The sequence below is a fragment of the Peromyscus eremicus genome, chromosome 12 (assembly GCF_949786415.1).
Source record: "Peromyscus eremicus chromosome 12, PerEre_H2_v1, whole genome shotgun sequence".
NCBI classification, from domain to species: domain Eukaryota; kingdom Metazoa; phylum Chordata; class Mammalia; order Rodentia; family Cricetidae; genus Peromyscus; species Peromyscus eremicus.
The window spans coordinates 58,243,903-58,261,544 of record NC_081428.1 but is presented as its reverse complement, the minus strand read 5'-3'; the positions used below and the strand labels follow the sequence as shown (position 1 = coordinate 58,261,544).

The window sequence follows — 17,642 nt, the reverse complement described above, 5'->3', positions numbered from 1 at the left end:
TGATTCTGCCAAGTACAAAGTGTTAGCGTGTCTCTTAGTACCACCCTTTCAGCAGAGTAGAAATTAATATTTGTTATCTAGACAACGTATGTAAATGACCTCTATTTCTTACACAGTTGAAACTAAAAATGTTTCCTGTACAGAAAGAACCTGCTTTGTGTTTACTGAGTTATAGATTCTTGCCGACTTGATATGTCATGGTCATGTGGTATTGCTATAAAGTTCATTAAAACCAAAGTGATAAGGAATGAAGGCCTTTTTAGTTAAAAGAAATATCTTCTGGAATAACAGGTTGATAAACTGGACTGTAGACCAGTTGCTAAACTGTCTTTTTAATAAAAAACCTGGAGCCAGATATTGGGTAAATTCTGAAAGATCAGAGAAACAGAACAGGCCACAGCCAACCTCACCTTGCCAACTCCTCAGCTGATCCTCTTTCTTCAGACTGAAAGCCTCTGAGTCCTCACCTCAATGGATCTCAGCTGAACTGCTGCTAAAAAGTTTCTAGTTATCTGGTCCTCATGCCTTAAGAGTTCGAGTTCCTGTTTTCCCACACCTAATATACCTTTCTGTGTCCTGCCATATTACTTCCTGGGATTAAAGATGTGTGCCACCACACTTGGCTCTGTTCTCAGTGTGGCCTTGAATTCACAGAGATCCAATTGGATCTCTGCCTCGCGAATGCTAGGATTAAAGGCATGTCTGCCACCGTTTTCTGGCCTCTAAGTCTAATCTAGTAGCTGTTCTGTTTTCTGACCCCAGATAAGTTTTATTAAGGTACACAATATATTGGGGGAATCTATATCACCACACTAGACTGTCAGTGTTTGCCATCAATTAGCTTGGCTGATGAGTTCAGGTAACCTGTTGTGTATGAGGTAGTCTATAGATCATGATTGCCTGGGTGGTTACGTTTTCTTTTCACATTCCTACTTTGATATGAGTGACTAGCACACATAGTGGAGGAGGCCAAATAGTATTAAAATACTTGAAAATAAACTAGAGGTTTCCAGGTTTCATTCCTAGGTAAGATGCTTTCCACTCTTACAGATGTTAAATTTCTGAGTAATTTCTGTATATTGTTGAGTTTAAAATGTCTGTTGACGTTCCATTGTAGTAGGTAAAATCCTTTTGGTTTTTTCCGAGACAGGGTTTCTGTTTTGTTTTGGTGCCTGTCCTGGATCTCGCTCTGTAGACCAGGCTGGCCTCGTACTCACAGAGTTCTGCCTCCCGAGTGCTGGCATTAAAGGCGTGCGCCACCACCGCCAGGCTTGTCCTGTAGCTTTCTATGCAGATCAGGCTACCCTCTGCTTCCTAAATACTGCAACTAAAGGCATATGTCTCTATGCCAAGTTAATTTTTAATTTATTTTTTAGTTTAAATTTGTAAGTGAAAGGTTTCTGTACCCTGATATTAAGTCTCTCCACTGATACATTAATCCACATCAAGCCAAATTAAAAAAAAAAAAAAGACCAAGTTTATTGGGGAAAACATTCTGGATGATCTCTCTGGCTCCCAGAGATGTGACCAGGAGAGGAGACCAGGAAAAACCACATGGCTGTTCTTCAGGAGGCAGTTTAAATAACCCTGTATGTGGGATCTTGAGTAGCTTTGTGGTGAGGAGTTGCAGTTTGGCTGGTGTTCTGAGGGCAGGGTCTAGAGGGAGGGAGCTGAGTTGGAATTCCCAGCTAAACATCCCAACCTTTTTGGGTCTGTAGGTGTCAGTTCAAGTCTAGCTACTTCTTGCTGGCATAGGACGAATTGGTAAGCTGTTGTTTGATGAGTCCGTTGGCCCTTTCCTCCTTTCCTGAGGATTGTGGATGGTAGGGAATATGGAGTTTCCAGGAAATATTGAGAGCTTCTGTCTGACACAAGCTCCATGATCTTGGAAGTGAAGGCTGGCCTCTTGTCTGTCTGTATCATCTGTGGCATGCCAAACTGAGCGATGATGTGTTCAAGGATTACCTGAGCCACCACATCTGCTGTTTCCTGGAGGTGGGAAATGTCAACAAGAGTTAGGAAATAACGAAGCTTTTTATGAATGGGCATGTGTGTGAAGTCAGCCTGCCAGTTCTCTCCTGGTTGATGTCTTCAAAGCTGGTGCAGGGGCTGACTTATCTGGAGGGCTCCTTGTGGGTTGGCCTTGGCACACATCTGGCAGGAGGACTGAACCTGTAAAATAGAGCTTGGAAGTGGGTGGGGTCAAAGGGGGGCTCTAAGAAATAGAACAAGGCTTTGGGGCCTGTGTGTAAGGTCTGGTGGATGTCTGAACTGATGGACAGTGCCTGGTCCTGAGGAAGGATGAGGCGGTTATTTAAGTAGAACCAACCATCTTTTTTGTCTGTGTGGCATCTTTTTTCAGTTCATCCCTCTCCTCTGGTTGACAACAGGGCTAATAGGAGGGTGTCAGAAACAAAATATGTTCTGTTGATTCAGTGGAGCTCAAGGCCAGTCCCCAGGCCACTGAGTCAGCCCTGGTGTTGCCTAAGGCCACTGGGTCCTTGGAGGACTGGTGTCCCCATCAGTGGATTATGACTACTTTTGCAAGGAGCTCGAGGACCTACAAGAGCTTGGTTATAAGGGTCCATTAACTATGGGAGTGCCCTTGGTAGTGAGGAAGCCCCTTTCCGTCTACAGGATAGAATGGGTATGGGCTATTAAAAAGGCATATTTAGAGTCAGTAGAGATGTTAGCCCATTTACCCTTGGCTATCCAGAATGCTCTAGTCAAGGTGATTAATTTGGCCTTTTGTGAAGAGGTCCCCATTGGCAGGTGGGTCACTTCAACTGTTTCAGTGGAAGTGACCACAGCATGCACACCTGGTGGTTTCCTGATCTTTCTATAAGAGCTTCCCTTAACAAAGAGGGTGCGTTGGGGGTTTGTGAGGGGTTGGTCTAATGATCAGACTGGGGTGAGCGTAAGGCCTCCGCAGCCTCTGGGCAGGAGTGAGAGGAGGTACCAGAGGAGGAAGGGACAGGAAGGAGGGTTGCAAGGTTTAGAGCAGGGCTGGAAGCCAAGGTAATTTGGGGGTTTCCTAGAAACAGTAAATGAAAGACTTGGACTGAGGAGGGCCCAAGGAGGGGGAGAGAAGAATGACTCAGAAGGTCTGAGAGGCGGTGGTGGGTGGAGTATACCATGATTGGATGGAACAGGGTGATCTTGAGAGCCTCCCAGATGAGTTCAGCTGCTGCTGCTAGGGCTCTCAAGCATGGCTGCCATCCACAGACAGTGGGGTCTAGTTGTTTGGACAGAAAAGCAACAGCCCAATTCAAAGGCCCAACTGGTTGGACTAGAACCCCGGTGGCCACTCCCAACCTTTCATCTTTATAAAGGTGATAAGGTCTGTTGGGATCTGGGAGAGCTATGGCTAGGGCCGTTAGTAGGGCATCCCACAGAAAAGTGAAGTGGCGGCAGACGGTGGCCAGGTGGGTGAGGGGCCCCTTGGGGGTCTCTCTGGCTGCCTGGTACAGGAGCTTGGCCGAAATAGCAAAGTTAGGGATCCAGTGACAGAAGAATCCCATTAGGCCCAAAAGATGAGAGAATCTGGTCCTCTGGGGTCGGGGGATGTAATCCCACAGGGCTCAGACTGAGAGGTGAGGGTCTTAGCCCCCAGGCTGAGTTGAACGCACAGGTACACTACAGTGGGAGAGCATAGCTGAGCCTCAGATGGAGATATCCAAGGGAGCCAAGGTAGGTGAGGAGCAAAGAGGTGGCCTGTTGAGACAGAGGCAGGGGGGAGGAGTTGTAGAGAAGAAGGTCATCTATGTATTGGAGGAGTGTGCTAGGATGGAGTCGAGCGGAAAGATCTCGAGCCAAGTCTTGGCCAAAGAAATGAGGACTGTCCTGGAAACTCTTGAGAGTACAGTCCATGTAAGCTGTTTGGAGGTCCAGGTGTCAGGGTCCTCCCAGGTGAAGGCAAAGAAGAAGTTTGAGTCAGGGTGTAGAGGACAGTAAAAAAATTTGTCTTTTATGTCTAGGACTGTAAAATGGGAAGTTGTAGGGGGAGTGTTAGAAAGGAGGTTGTAGGGGTTGTTAACTACTGGGTGGGTTGGAGTAACTGCCTCATAAATGAGGTGGAGGTCTTGCATTAACCGGTAAGCACCTTAGTGTAGCTGGAGAGTTTCTCTCCAGCTCCCGACAAGCCCCGGCAGTCCCGCAGCCCACTTATAAAATAAACACACAGACTTATATTATTTAAACTGTTTGGCCTAATGGCTCAGGCTTCTAGCTATCTAGTTCTTACATCTTAAATTAACCCATTTCTATAAATCTATACTTGGCCACATGGCTTGTGGCTGACCAGTATCTTACGTGTTGGTACTCATGGTGGCTGGTAGTGTCTCCTCACTCAGCCTTCCTGTTCCCAGAATTCTCTTCTCTGCTTGTCCCGCCTATACTTCTTGCCTGACTTCTGGCCAATCAGCATTTTATTTATACAGAGCGATATCCACAGCACCTTGGTAAGCACCGGAAGGCTTACTCGGGAGCAATGGGGGTGTTTCAGGGTGAGTTGATAGGAATTAAAAGTCCCTGAGATAAAAGGCAGGTAATAATGGGCTTGAGGCCTGGGTGATGGGTTTCAGAAATAGAAAACTGGGGTCTGGAAGGGAGGGAGGAGGGGTCCTTAAGGTGAACTAGGACTGGCTGGTGGTGAGTAGCAACCATCAGGGTGGAGATATCCCATACTTGAAGATCTCCTGGATACGGGAGGGTAGGGACAGGACAGTCTGGGGTAGGAACCTGTGAGGCTATTAAGGGGAGAGGGTGAAAATCAGGAGAGGGTGTAGGGGCCAAGGTGAGTGTGGCGCCAAAGTGGCTGAGAATATTACAACCAAGTAGAGGTTCCGGGCAAGCAAGTATGGCTGGGAAAGAGTGTGAGAAGAATTGCCCTACAAGAATGCAGGCAAGTGGCAGGGTCTTAAGTGGAAAGGAGGGGGCGTCCCATCCATCCCCTGTGACAGAAATTGGCAAGGGAACCGTGGGACCCGAGTGAGAGGTTAAAACAGAATAGGTAGCTCCCGTGTCCACTGGAGAGGTGGTGGACTTACCTGCTACCTGGAGCTTTATCCTATGCATGGCAAGGGCAGTGGGAGTCACTAGGTCTAGGCTGTGTCAGTCCTCTGCCAGGCTGAGGAGTTTAAAGTCTCAGATGCTGATGTCGGGAGGCTGGACCTCCGTGGCGTGGCATAGAGGACAAGCACGTGCGTGGGCATTTTGATTTCCTTTGTCCAGGCTTTTGGCAGATGAAGCATGGCGGCGGCGTTGTCGTCGTCGTCGTCGTCGTCGTCGTCGTCGTCGTCGGTGCCTGAGAGTCAGGGCAGCAACCAGGACCAGTAGCCTTCCATTTCCAGCAGGCTCCTGGTGGAATTGACTTGGGCTGAGCTCCAGCAGAATGGATCCTGGTGGACTTCCCTTGTCTCCCTTGTGAGGGCGCCGATGGACTCAGGGCAGCTGCCAAGGCGTCCGCTTGGGAGTGTAGCCTTCTGTTGCAAGCCTGTCCAGAAGACTCAGCTGCCTCCTTTTGGGCGTTAAAAACCTTAAAAGCCGTTTTTACCAATTTTTGTATGGGGGTTTGGGGACCCTCCTCAGCCCTTTTTAATTTCTAGTATCTGGCACTGACTGAGAAATGAAATGGGTGGCCAGGACCCTTGGCGCCCACTGGGGAGGCTGGGTCAAGGAAAGTATATTGAAGCGTGGTCTCTTGTAATCGATTTAGAAAAATGGCTGGATTCTCATCAGCTTGCTTGTGTAATCTCTCAGAGCTTATCAAAATTAATTTTATCTGAGACCATTTTTATACCCTGAAGGAGGCAGCGGACCATGAGTTCCCTCTGCTGGTGGCCATTCTGATCCAGTTGGTTGTCCCAGTAGGGTTCTGTAGCTGGCACCGCCACGTCACCCACAGGGACCATATTGTTCACTAGGTGGGTTAGTCTGCATACTGTCTTGCTCCTGCCTGAACTTGACCTTGCTCCTCCGGTGTGAGGGTAGAGGCCTAGATGACATAGAGGTCATGCCAGGTCAGATCATAGGCTTGGGAAAAATAGTGAAACTCCTTGATGTAAACAGAAGGATTAGCAGAGAAGGAACCTATCCGCTTTTCTATCTGTGAGAGGTTCTGAAGGGAGAGGGGTGTGGACTCAGCAATTCCATCAGTTCCAGCTACCTCTTGGAGAGGGCTGAGGAGGGCAAGAGTCTGTCAAGATGGAGTATAAGAAGATACTTGAGAGGATGGGGTGGGAGGTAGGCCAGTGTTGTGGATGGGGACCAGGGTGTAGGTGGTGGCATTGAAGGATAGGGAGGAGCAGTGGGAGAGAGGGGAAGAGAGAAAGGTGGGTAAGGAGGAGGAAGTTGGTCCTCTATCTTTGTCCCAGTGGGGGGAAAATGAGGGAGGGGTGGATAAGGGGAGGAATGTTTGCCACTGAATGGAACTTGTGGCAGTGTAGAAGGGGCATGGGTAGGCAGGGAGTAGGGGAGGGGCTTGTGTCTCTGGCCCAGGGTCAGCGTGGAATGTTCAGGGTCCTAGTTCCCAGATGAGTGGTACTCTGGAGGCACTGTGACCCTAGCCAACAAGACCTGGGCCATGGGACCCTGGCTACAGAAGGAAGAGCAAGAACTCAGAATCTAAAAACTGTGGATGTAGAGTAGTTCTGACCACTTATCTCCATGCCAGCAAAAATTTTTAAGATCATGGATGATGGTAAATTCAACCCGGTGGTCATCTTGACTGGTTATCAAGAGTGTATTGTGACCAGGCCTTAGTGCATAGGGAAATCAGGCATTCAGGACATGTGTTATCAGATAGCCCCAATTTGAATAGATTTTTGTAAAAGATACCCCAAGGGTGTTTGGGGATCTGGTTTAGACCCACAGCTGTCTCACAAGCCTGTGCTGGAACCCGAAGTCTAAAGCAGCGTGTCCACTGTGATAGTGATAGGCTTTTGGGTTGTGTGGGTAGAGGAAGATCCAAAGCCTGAATGTCCTGGCATCCCAGGGATCCAGGGAGGATCTGATTGAGTGGGAATGGGTAGAGGTTGCCTCTGGTGCAGCCACATCTTGGCAGGCTACCCCGAAAATTGGGAGGAGTTCTGGACCCCTAGAGGCAGTGACTTGGAACAGGCAACTTACTGGTCTGAAAGCTGATCTAGTCTGGTGGCTGTAAGGAGAGGAGTGGTTTTCCATGGGAAGGGGGTAGGGTGGGGGGATGGTAGGGTGGTGGTCGGGGGAGATGGATGGGATGGGGAACACTCAATTTCTTCCCGGCCAATGCACCAAGATGAAAGGTTTCTGTACCCTGATATAAGTCTCCACAGGCACAGTAATCCAAATCAAGCAAATTAAAAATAAAAGATCAAGTTTATTGGGCAAAACATTCCTGAGTGATCTTCCTGGTTCTCAGAGATGTGACTGGGAGAGGAGACTGGGAAATATCATGAGGACGTTGTCCAGAAGGCAGTTTAAATACCCTGTATGCATGGTTTTGAGTAGCTCTGGGGGAGGAGCCACAGTTTGGTGGGTTTTCTGAGGGCAGGGGGGGCTGAAGCAGAATTCCAGCTAAACAGTAAACTTTTCAGATAATTTGTTGTTGTTAGTATTTTTCTTTAGAACCCTTTCCCCCCTCACATTTTTTTTTTCTGCTCTCTTGGATCAGTTAATATGGCTTATCCTGTGGGTTTGCTGTGTTCTGTCATAATTGTGAACCCAAAATGAAGTACTAAAAGTTTTGACAGAAATTCGACTCAAGTCAGTGTATTTATCTGTATATATGAAGCAAGATAAGTATGAGTGTATAAAAACACTGAAAGAGACAACATACACTCATTTAGTGCATCATTTCTAGTCCTTTGAAGTTTACATAGGTAGTTGAAGCACTTTAGTGAATATGACTTGGACTGTAAAGAAAGTGATAGTCTTCGTTACTGGACGAAACCTTTGATACCATCTGAACCATTAATGTTCAAAGTGTGTTCTGTAGGGTTCAAGTTCTAGCTGTGTCTCATGCTGCTTCATTCACCCGAATTTCTAAACTTTTATAACAAATGGCCAATTAATATGTGACTAGTTCGATTGTGATGTGCGATACAAGCTTAGTACTGGATTTTGAAGACTTAGTAATGAGTGCTTTAAAAGATCCCCCTTTGCTGTCAGGAATTCCTAGAGATTGGCAAGGCTAGAAACCTCAATATACTATCCTTGAAGGTCACTAAGATGGAAGTGTTTAGTCATTCTAATAGCATTCTTGTTCTCACTTTTTCCTGAAGAACTGTTAAGACTATCTTGTTTCCTGCTACTTATCAAGTGTTGAGGGAAATGGCTTCAACATGTCCAGGGTCTGGTTTTCATTCTTTGAGGTGGTGGTTATATCATCTTGGTCGTCGTTGTCATCATCATCACCATCATCATTATCACATTTATGTCTTGCAGTGTGTCACGTCTCTCTTAGTTAAGTTTTATGCCTTTGAGGTTTTTGTTTTGTTTGTTTGTTTGGGTTTTGGTTTTTGAAGACAAGAATGTCTCTGTGTAACAGCTCTGGCTGTCGCAGAACTCGATCTGCAGATCAGGCTGGCCTCAAACTCACAAAGATCCTCCTGCCTCTGCCTCCTGAGTGCTGGGATTAAAGGCATGTGCCACCACCTCGAGGCTTGCCCTTGGGTATTGGCATACATATTGTAGTAGTTAATTGATTTAATTGTAAGACTGACATCTTTCCTTACCAGGAAACACTAAAGGCAGCACAAAGCTTTAGAATTAAAAAGGTGTTGAGTTCCCTTGTGTGAAAATTGTATTTTTAATATTCTTTTACTTTTCAGTTATTCAAGAGAAGAAATGTTGCTACAGCAGAAGAAGAAACAGAAGAAGAAGTTATGTCAGATGGTGGCTTTCATGAGGCCCAGATTAATAACATGGAGATGGCACCAGTAAGTATGATAATAGAAAGAACTTCTTGGTGTTGTGGTAAAGGTAAGAGATGTTGGTCTTGAGTTTAATAGAAAGGTTAATTGGGCTCTATAAACCCAGGACTAGGGAATCTGAGGAAGGAGGGTTGTTAGAGGCTTTCCTTGGCCTCACAGACCCTGTTTCAAAAACAACAAAACAAAAATCTTTAAAAAAATATATATATATTGGTAGCCTGGGGGCCAGGCTCCAGCTCCCACCAGGGTATGGGGGGGTCCACGAAGGCAGCGAGGGCTTAGAAAAAATTTTTACTATCTGAGGAGGAAAATAAGGAAACACACGCTTTCTGATGGTAACTTATTCTTTTACTTCATCTTAAAAAAATCCTCTCTTGGGTTGGGGATTTAGCTCAGTGGTAGAGCGCTTGCCTAGCAAGCACAAGGCCCTGGGTTCGATCTTCAGCTCCAAAAAAAAAAGAAAAAGAAAAAGAAAAAAATCCTCTCTGAAAATCTGTCTTCACAAGATACATTCCACATTGTTACATTCTGCATATAGCCAAGTTACATTCCACACTGCTACATTCTCCATAAGTTCTCTGTATAGCCATATGCCTCTTTTGCACAGTTAGATCTCTTTTTATATAGCTCCATATTGCTCTTCTATCCACATTTCTTCCCTCTACTCTGTTACATTCCTTCACATACTATTACATAATTTCTTCACTTTACTCACTCATTCTCTTTCTAACCTCTCATGCTTCTTTTATTTCTCACACGTCATACTTATATCTCTGCCCATATAGATACATCCTCATTCAGCTTATACATGCACTCTCCCACATCTTCCTCACTCCTCCACTGCTCTTTACACACTTCCTTCACATCCCTTCCTCAGCACATACTCGCACACACACTTACCCTTGCACAGCTTTTATCACAGCAGTTCTCTCTATAGCTTTTTATAGCTCCCCTTCACATACCCACACTCATACTCTCTCATTCTCCTTCTCTCTCTCAGCCAAAACTCTGGACAGTTATATGTTACATTTTCAGAGTTTGACCCATTCTCCTAACACATGATAAATCATACAGTTTTTCTCAGGCTAAGAAGGTCGCAATGACTGGCCAGTGAGTAAGCTTGACTAAGCATGTAGCTCTAAGTTGATTAGAGTTCTCAGACAGAAAATGACATTGAAATTCAGGACTAAACAATAATAGTTAGTTAGCAGAACCTTGAGTGGTAGGGGTATGTGCAGTCAATTAGGATAGGGGGTTTACATCTCAGTGTAAACAGCCTGATCTTGATTTAGCAATAAACACTTGGAACTAGTCTTTGTGTATTTTCTGCAGGAGCAGCTTAGTCTATATTGAATTTATTCTGAAATCTAAAATGAGCTATCGTTGAGACTGAGAATACTGTTACTTTTCTGTGTCAGTAAAGAAGAATATTCTGGTATTATTTCTGTTCATCAGAATTATACAGCTTAAACAGAAATCATCTTCCTGACCATCTGACCATCCACAGTTATATGTGTGCCTAAAGATGTAAAGCATACTATCAATGGGCTGTGGAAGGAACCCCACCGCTATTTTTAGGGAGGTATAGTGGTGGCACATGAGAAAGTTACAGACAGGAAACAACCGGTTTCCACAGCCAGTGACCCCACGGACTTTGCCAAGTGGGGCTCCTCTACAGAGAATTATTCATCTACTGGTAGGTCGACCTGTTGAACACTAGTTGTTACCTGCTGTATACTCCCACAGCCCTTGGCAAAAATACATGTGTTGAAACATCTTGTTGTACTTAATGTACAGTGTGTCAACTGAAAATGAAGGGTGGGAGCAGGGGAGATGGCTCAGTGGGGAAAGCTGCTTTCCACCAAGCCTGGATTCAATCTCTGTGACTTACATGGTGGAGGGTGAGAACTGACTCCCTCGTGTCCTGTGACCTCCACAGGCACCTGTGGCATGTGTACCCTTCCCAAAGTTGTCATAGTAAAACCAACATGTATGTATGATTTGGAAAATTAGATACCAGAAGTATTAGGTAATTTTATTGTAACTTTTTTGGGGGTTACATAAAAGAAATTATACTGAAATGCCTCAGATCTGCTGAGATTTCCAGTATAATTAAATAATTTTAAGTACATCATACAAAATATTTTATGCATTTATGAAAATGTCTCATTGAAAACAATTAGTATATATTATATACAGTATATATATTACATATATATTTTTGTTTTTGTTTTTTAGTTTTTATTTTTTGGTTTTTTTGAGACAGAGTTTTTCTGTGTAGTTTTAGTGCCTGTCCTGGATCTCGCTCTGTAGACCAGGCTGGCCTCGAACTCACAGAGATCTGCCTGGCTCTGCCTCCCAAGTTCTGGAATTAAAGGCATGCACCACTATAGCACAGCAGTATATATATTTTAAAGATGTATTTATTTGGGCCTGGAGAGATGGCTCAGAGGTTAAGAGCACTGGCTGCTCTTCCACAGGTCCTGAGTTCAATTCCTAGCAACCACATGGTGGCTCACAGCCATCTCTAGTGCAGTCTGATATCCTCTTCTGGCATAAAGTCATGCCAGATAGAGCACTCGTATACATCAAGATAAGATAAATAAATCTTTTTTAAAAGATGTATTTATTTTTATTTATTGTCCTTTTTTGGGTTTCTTGAGACAGGGTTTCTCTATGTAGCTAGGTCCTGAAACTCACTCTGTAGACCAGACTGGCCTTGAATTCACAGAGATTGCCTGCCTGTCTCTACCTCCTGAGTGCTGGGATCAAAGGTGTGTGCCACTACCACCTGGCTCTGCCTGCATGTATGTAAATATATGTGCATGCCTGATACCCATGGAGGCCTGAAGAGGACACTGAATTCCTTGGAACTAAAGTTATATGTGAGCCGCCATATCAGTCCTGGGAACTGAACTCAGGTCCTGCAAGAATTGCAAGTGCAATGCTCAACCATCTCTCTAGCCCATTTTGAATAATTAATATATTCTAGTAAAATCACATGCATATATCTTTGTAGTGTTGGGTATTTAACACAGGGCCCTTTTCAGGGTAGACAACAGCATTGCCACTGAGCCACAGCGCAGCCCTATGTATGGCTTTCTTTCTTTCTTTCTTTTTTTAAAATATTTGCCACTTAAGTCACCAAATATTTTCTCCCATGGTAACCACTAATACTCTTCATTTGTTCTTTAGGAGAACCTCTGTGTATGAAACAAAACGTTTCTCCTTTCCTATACAAATGGTGGCATGTGATGTCTTTTATGTCACTATATAGTTCTTCAGTTTATATAAATAAGGCTCCTTTTAGATCTGACAGAGTGTAATTTCTTTTAGAATTTTTAATAGATATAATGAAGTTTTTAGAACATTTAGATTCACAGCAAAACAGTTTAAAAAACAACAACAGATTTCCTTGTACTCCTCTGTCATCCCCCCACCTCCATTGTACAGCTTCTTTCTTCATCAGCTTCATCATCAGAGTGGTACATTAGTAGTTAATGAGCCTGTCTTAAGATACCTTCTTACATGGTGGCGCACGCCTTTAATCCCAGCACTCGGGAGGCAGAGGCAGATGGATCTGTATTCGACGCTCGCCTGGGCTACAAAGTGAGTGCCAGGACAGCCAGGGCTAAACAGAACCCTCCCTCACAAAAAAAGCCTTAGAGAAGTCATCACTGAGGTGATTGAACTTGGAACGGAGAGGAACTTACATGTCTATGAGGCAGCTTAGCTTGAGATTGGTCCCCAAGATGAAGTGGTGAGACACTGACCAATTGCATGTTTTCTCAAAGTGAACCAAGAGAACCTCAAAATAAATCACAGATATACAGACTCACCAATGTATACTGTAATTCTGACCATACAACTAGGAATCAGTGAAATTTTTGAGATGAAAAGAAAATGGATACAAAGTTGTATATCTTAAAATAAATTCAAGCCATATCCATACTATGAAATAAAATGTACTTAATGTAAACCACAATTTGGAAAAATGGACTATTTTAATAATAGATCATTGTTAAACTAATTATAAATGGGTAAAAAAATATAAAGATGTATACAGACATAGGTAAGTTATAAACCTATTATATAAACAATCTTTTGGTTTTTCGAGACAGGGTTTCTCTGTGTAGCTTTGCGCCTTTCCTGGAACTCACTTGGTAGCTCAGGCTGGCCTCGAACTCACAGAGATCCGCCTGGCTCTGCCTCCCGAGTGCTGGGATTAAAGGCGTGCGCCACCACCGCCCGGCTATATAAACAATCTTAAAAGTAACTATAGCTAAGGAAGTATTTCAGAATGCTTATAGTACTTATCTCTGAGTAGAAACAACAATTGTCCCATCCAAGATTTCATTAGAAAACAAAAGAAGCAGTTTTGTGTGCAATTGCATTAACCCAGAATTTAAGTATATTGGATAAGAACTCTGCCAACGAGCTGTATCTTAGCTCCATGAATGGTGGTCTCAAACATTAATTTGGTCAGAATGTATTAAGGGACTGTTTGCAAGACTTGTGGGAAATGTTATAGTTTGCCTAAGCCAAGAGGGATTTTAGGAGGAATTGGTTTCCCGAACATATGTAACTCCTTTTAGAATTGACGAAAATATGGCCAACAATTTAATCGGTTTGTGGTAAAAATTTTTTAAGGCCTTTAGAAGGTCTGTCTTTCAGCTAGGTGGTGGTAGTGGTGCACACCTTTAATCCCAGCACTGGGGAGGCAGAGACAGGCAGATCTCTAAGTTCCAGGACAGCCAGGATTACACAGAGAAGCCTGGGGGGAGGGGGATGGTGGTGAGGAGAGTTGGTCAATCCAACTATTAAAGGGATACTAAGTGAATATAGTAATATTGTTTTTTGGTTTTTCGAGTAGTTTTGGTGCCTGTCCTGGATCTTGCTCTGTAGACCAGGCTGGCCTGGAATCACACAGATCCGCCTGGCTCTGTCTCCCAGTGCTGGGATCAAAGGCATGTTTCATCACCGCCTGGCCCAGACTGTAATTTTTTTTTTGGTTTTTTGAGACAGGGTTTCTCTGTGTAGCTTTGCGCCTTTCCTGGGACTCACTTAGTAGCCCAGGCTGGCCTCGAACTCACAGAGATCCGCCTGGCTCTGTCTCCCGAGTGCTGGGATTAACAGACTGTAATTTTTTTAAAAGAAGTATTTATTTTTAAATATGTGTCTATGTGTGGATACATACTTGTGGGGGTGCCTGAGGGGGTTGGAAGCGAGATCAGATCCACCGGAGTGGGAGTTACAGGTACTTGTAAGTGGCCCAATATGAGTTCTAGGAACAGAACTGGAGTCTTCTGCAAGAGCAGTATGTACTCTTAACTGCTGAGTCACCTCTTTATTCCCTATGAATGTAGTGTTCTAGATGTATTAGTCAGGGTTTCTAAGAGAAAGAACCAGAGAGAGAGGGGCAAAGAAAGAGGGTGGTGAGGAGGTGGGGAAGGGAGCAGAGGGAGCAAGAGATCCGAGGCAGTGGCTTTTGTGATGGGAGCTGGCAACCAAGTAGTCTGGAGGGCAGGTCAGCAGGATGGAAACTCAGGAAGCATCACTGTTGAAATCTGAGTCTGAATTCCTTCTCTTTTGGGAAACCTCGGTCTAAAAGCCTTTAGCTAATTAAGGTCACGCCACAGTATGAAGACCAATCTTAGAATCTGCTCTATTCAATTGTCCTGATTTAAATGTTAATCACATCTAAAATACTTTCAGAGTAACATTTAGACTTGTATTTGTCTAGGTAACCTGGTTGTCACATGAAATTAGCTATCAGAATCTACTCCTTATTTGTTAGGCATACATACACTTTTTATTGTTTTTAACCATATTGAGCTTCAGATAAAGATAACAAAGTTGTTCCTTCATCTAAAACAGTATAGCTTTTCTATATAACCAACCTTCTCCCTAGAAGAGGATGCAAAAAGTTAAGGTAATGTTCACTCCTCTTCTTGATGTCCTGTAGTTTAAATACCATGATATAAATCTATACAGCTATAAGAGAGGATATAAAAGGGAAAAAAAAAGTCAAATGTTGGTGGCACACACCTTTAATCCCAGCAGAGGCAGGTGGATCTCTGTGAGTTCGAGGCCAGTCTACAGAGTGAGTTCCAGGACAGCCAGGGCTATGCAGAAAAACCCTGTTTCTAAAAATAAAATTAAAAAAGGGGAGGGGGTAGGTAGGGTGGAAGAAAAAGAGAGTTGTTTGCCACATTTATAATACTATCATGCACACAGATATACAGCTGGTTTTGCACATTCGAAGACATTTGTAGCAGTCCCTTAAACACTTGTTTACTCAGGAATCAGTCTTGCTATGTTGAAAACAGTGTCTTTTCTAATCTTAAGCAGAATGCTTCATGGTTCTCTCTGGGAATTCAGACAGGATCTCACTATGTGATAGCTGGTGTTAAATTCTCTACTCCCTTGTTTCAGCCTTTCTTTGCTGGGGTTTCAGACCTGTGACACCACAAATGGCTCTCTAATGATTTTCAAGTGTTAGAGGTTTATTGTCAACCACATAGTATTTCCTAAAACTCAGTGCACATTTCTTTATGATTCATCTTACTGACTGTAATCTGTCTGTCTGTCCCCTCCCTCCCTCCCTCCCTCTCTCCCTCCCTCTCTCCCTCCCTTCCTTCCTTCCTGGTTTCTCTGTGTAACAGCCCTGGCTGTCTTGGAACTCTCTCTGTAGACCAGGCTGGCCTCAAACTTAGAGATCTACCTGTGTCTGCCTCCTGAGTGCTAGGATTAAAGGTGTGTGCTACCACTGCCTTACACCTGTAACCTTTCTTAAAATAAGAACTTTGTTTCATTGTGATGAATGATCTGGAGGAAGCTGATTGCTGATATTAAACATAGATGATAGTGAGAAACAGGAAGTCCTAATAAAACAGTAACATGTAGGAAACAAAATTTTAAGACAAACAGTAGGGATTTAAGGAGTCAATTTTTTAATTTAGCAGTGGTTAGAATCTGGATACCAACTCCTTTACTGTTAGTTGAATATCTCATCTCTCATGTGACAGCTATCAGTAGTAGTGGTTGATGTGTATAGAATTACTTAATGCTATCCTATTAATATATACAATTTTATATCTATACATCTATAGAAAAAATAAACACAAAAGGTAAGGTTATTTGCTTTCAAGGAGATTATAATAAACTGGGAAGTTCAGGTGTTAACAAATAACCAGGAAAATATCTAGTAGTGATGTGAGTTTGGTATGTGGTTTGCTGGGGCTGTGGGATATCTCAGTAGAGTGCTTGCCTAGTATATTATATATACAGCTGTGAGTTCAATATCCAGTCCCACATTAATCAGGTCTAGTGGCTATGCCTATAAGTTCAGCACTCAGAAATTGGGGGCAAGACCAGAAGTTCAATGTTGTCCTTGGCTACATAGAGAATTTGAGTCCAGCATGAGATGCATGATAGCTTGTTGCACAAATCCTAATCGGTCTTAACAATAAAAACCCAGAGTTAGCTATAGGGGTAAATGCTGGAAGATCAGAGAGGCAGAGCAGCCAGCCACTAGTTCTTTTTTTTTTTTTTTTTTTTTTTTTTGGTTTTTCGAGACAGGGTTTCTCTGTGTAGCTTTGCGCCTTTCCTGGAACTCACTTGGTAGCCCAGGCTGGCCTCGAACTCACAGAGATCCGCCTGGCTCTGCCTCCCGAGTGCTGGGATTAAAGGCGTGCGCCACCACCGCCCGGCCAGCCACTAGTTCTTACCTCAGCCAAAAAGAGGCTGGGCTCCTCTCTCCAACCTTATCACTTCCTCTCTGTCTGTACAGACCTCCAGACCTCTATAGTTAACTAATGGCTAGCTCCTTCTGATTTTCAGGCAAGCATTATTTGTTAGAACACAAATATTGTGTCACCACAATACCTCTTCTCAAAAATAAAAAGAGTAGAATAGAATAGAATAGAAGTGACCGATGTAAAAGAGATATAGAAAATTTGCTTTAGGTTCAGAGGTCATGAAAAAGATCTTAAAATTTTTGTATTTTATGCATGTGGGTGTTTTAGCTGCTGCATGTATGCCTGTATACCACTTGAGTTCCTGGTGCCTTTGGAGGCCAGAAGAGGGCTTGTGATCCCCAGGGCTGGAGGTACAGGTGGTTGTGAGCTGCTGTGTGGATGCTGAGGCCTGAATCGGGGTCCTCAGGAAGAACAATCGGTGCTCTTCACTGCTGAGCTGTCTCTCCAGCCCAGCCTTTACATTTTCTAATATTTAGTTTTGGTAACACTAATGTGAGAAGCTAGGTGAAGAATGATAATATGCCTCTTTCAGCATTCACTGCTTGGATACCTTTCTCACTATCATGAGTTTTTTTTGTTTTTTTTTGTTGTTGTTTTTGGGTTTTTCGAGACAGGGTTTCTCTGTGTAGCTTTGCGCCTTTCCTGGGACTCACTTGGTAGCCCAGGCTGTCCTCGACTCACAGAAATCCGCCTGCCTCTGCCTCCCGAGTGCTGGGATTAAAGGCGTGCGCCACCACCGCCCGGCCTTCTTTTATTTTTTTAAGTTTTTTAGTTTCTGAGACAGTTTCTCTGTGTAGCCATAGCTGTCCTGGAACTCACTCTGTAGAGCAGGCTGGACTCGAACTCAGAGATCCGTCTGCCTCTCCCTCCGGAGTGCTGGGATTAGAGGTCTGAGACACTACTGCCCGACTATCATGAGCTTCTTAATAATAAAGTCTGACCTCATCACATTAGTATGATCTTAAATAGT

At 43.9% G+C, this 17,642-nt stretch overlaps 1 protein-coding gene across 1 annotated transcript in view; it reads left to right on the top strand.

Annotated features, from left to right (window-relative positions):
- The window catches only part of Kpna1 (karyopherin subunit alpha 1), a 72,701-nt gene that overhangs the window by 20,498 nt on the left and 34,561 nt on the right, over positions 1-17,642 (top strand). Inside the window, exon 3 of the mRNA XM_059277871.1 lies at positions 8,811-8,918. Coding sequence (XP_059133854.1) covers positions 8,811-8,918 — 108 coding nt within the window. The remainder of the gene's footprint in view (positions 1-8,810; positions 8,919-17,642) is intronic.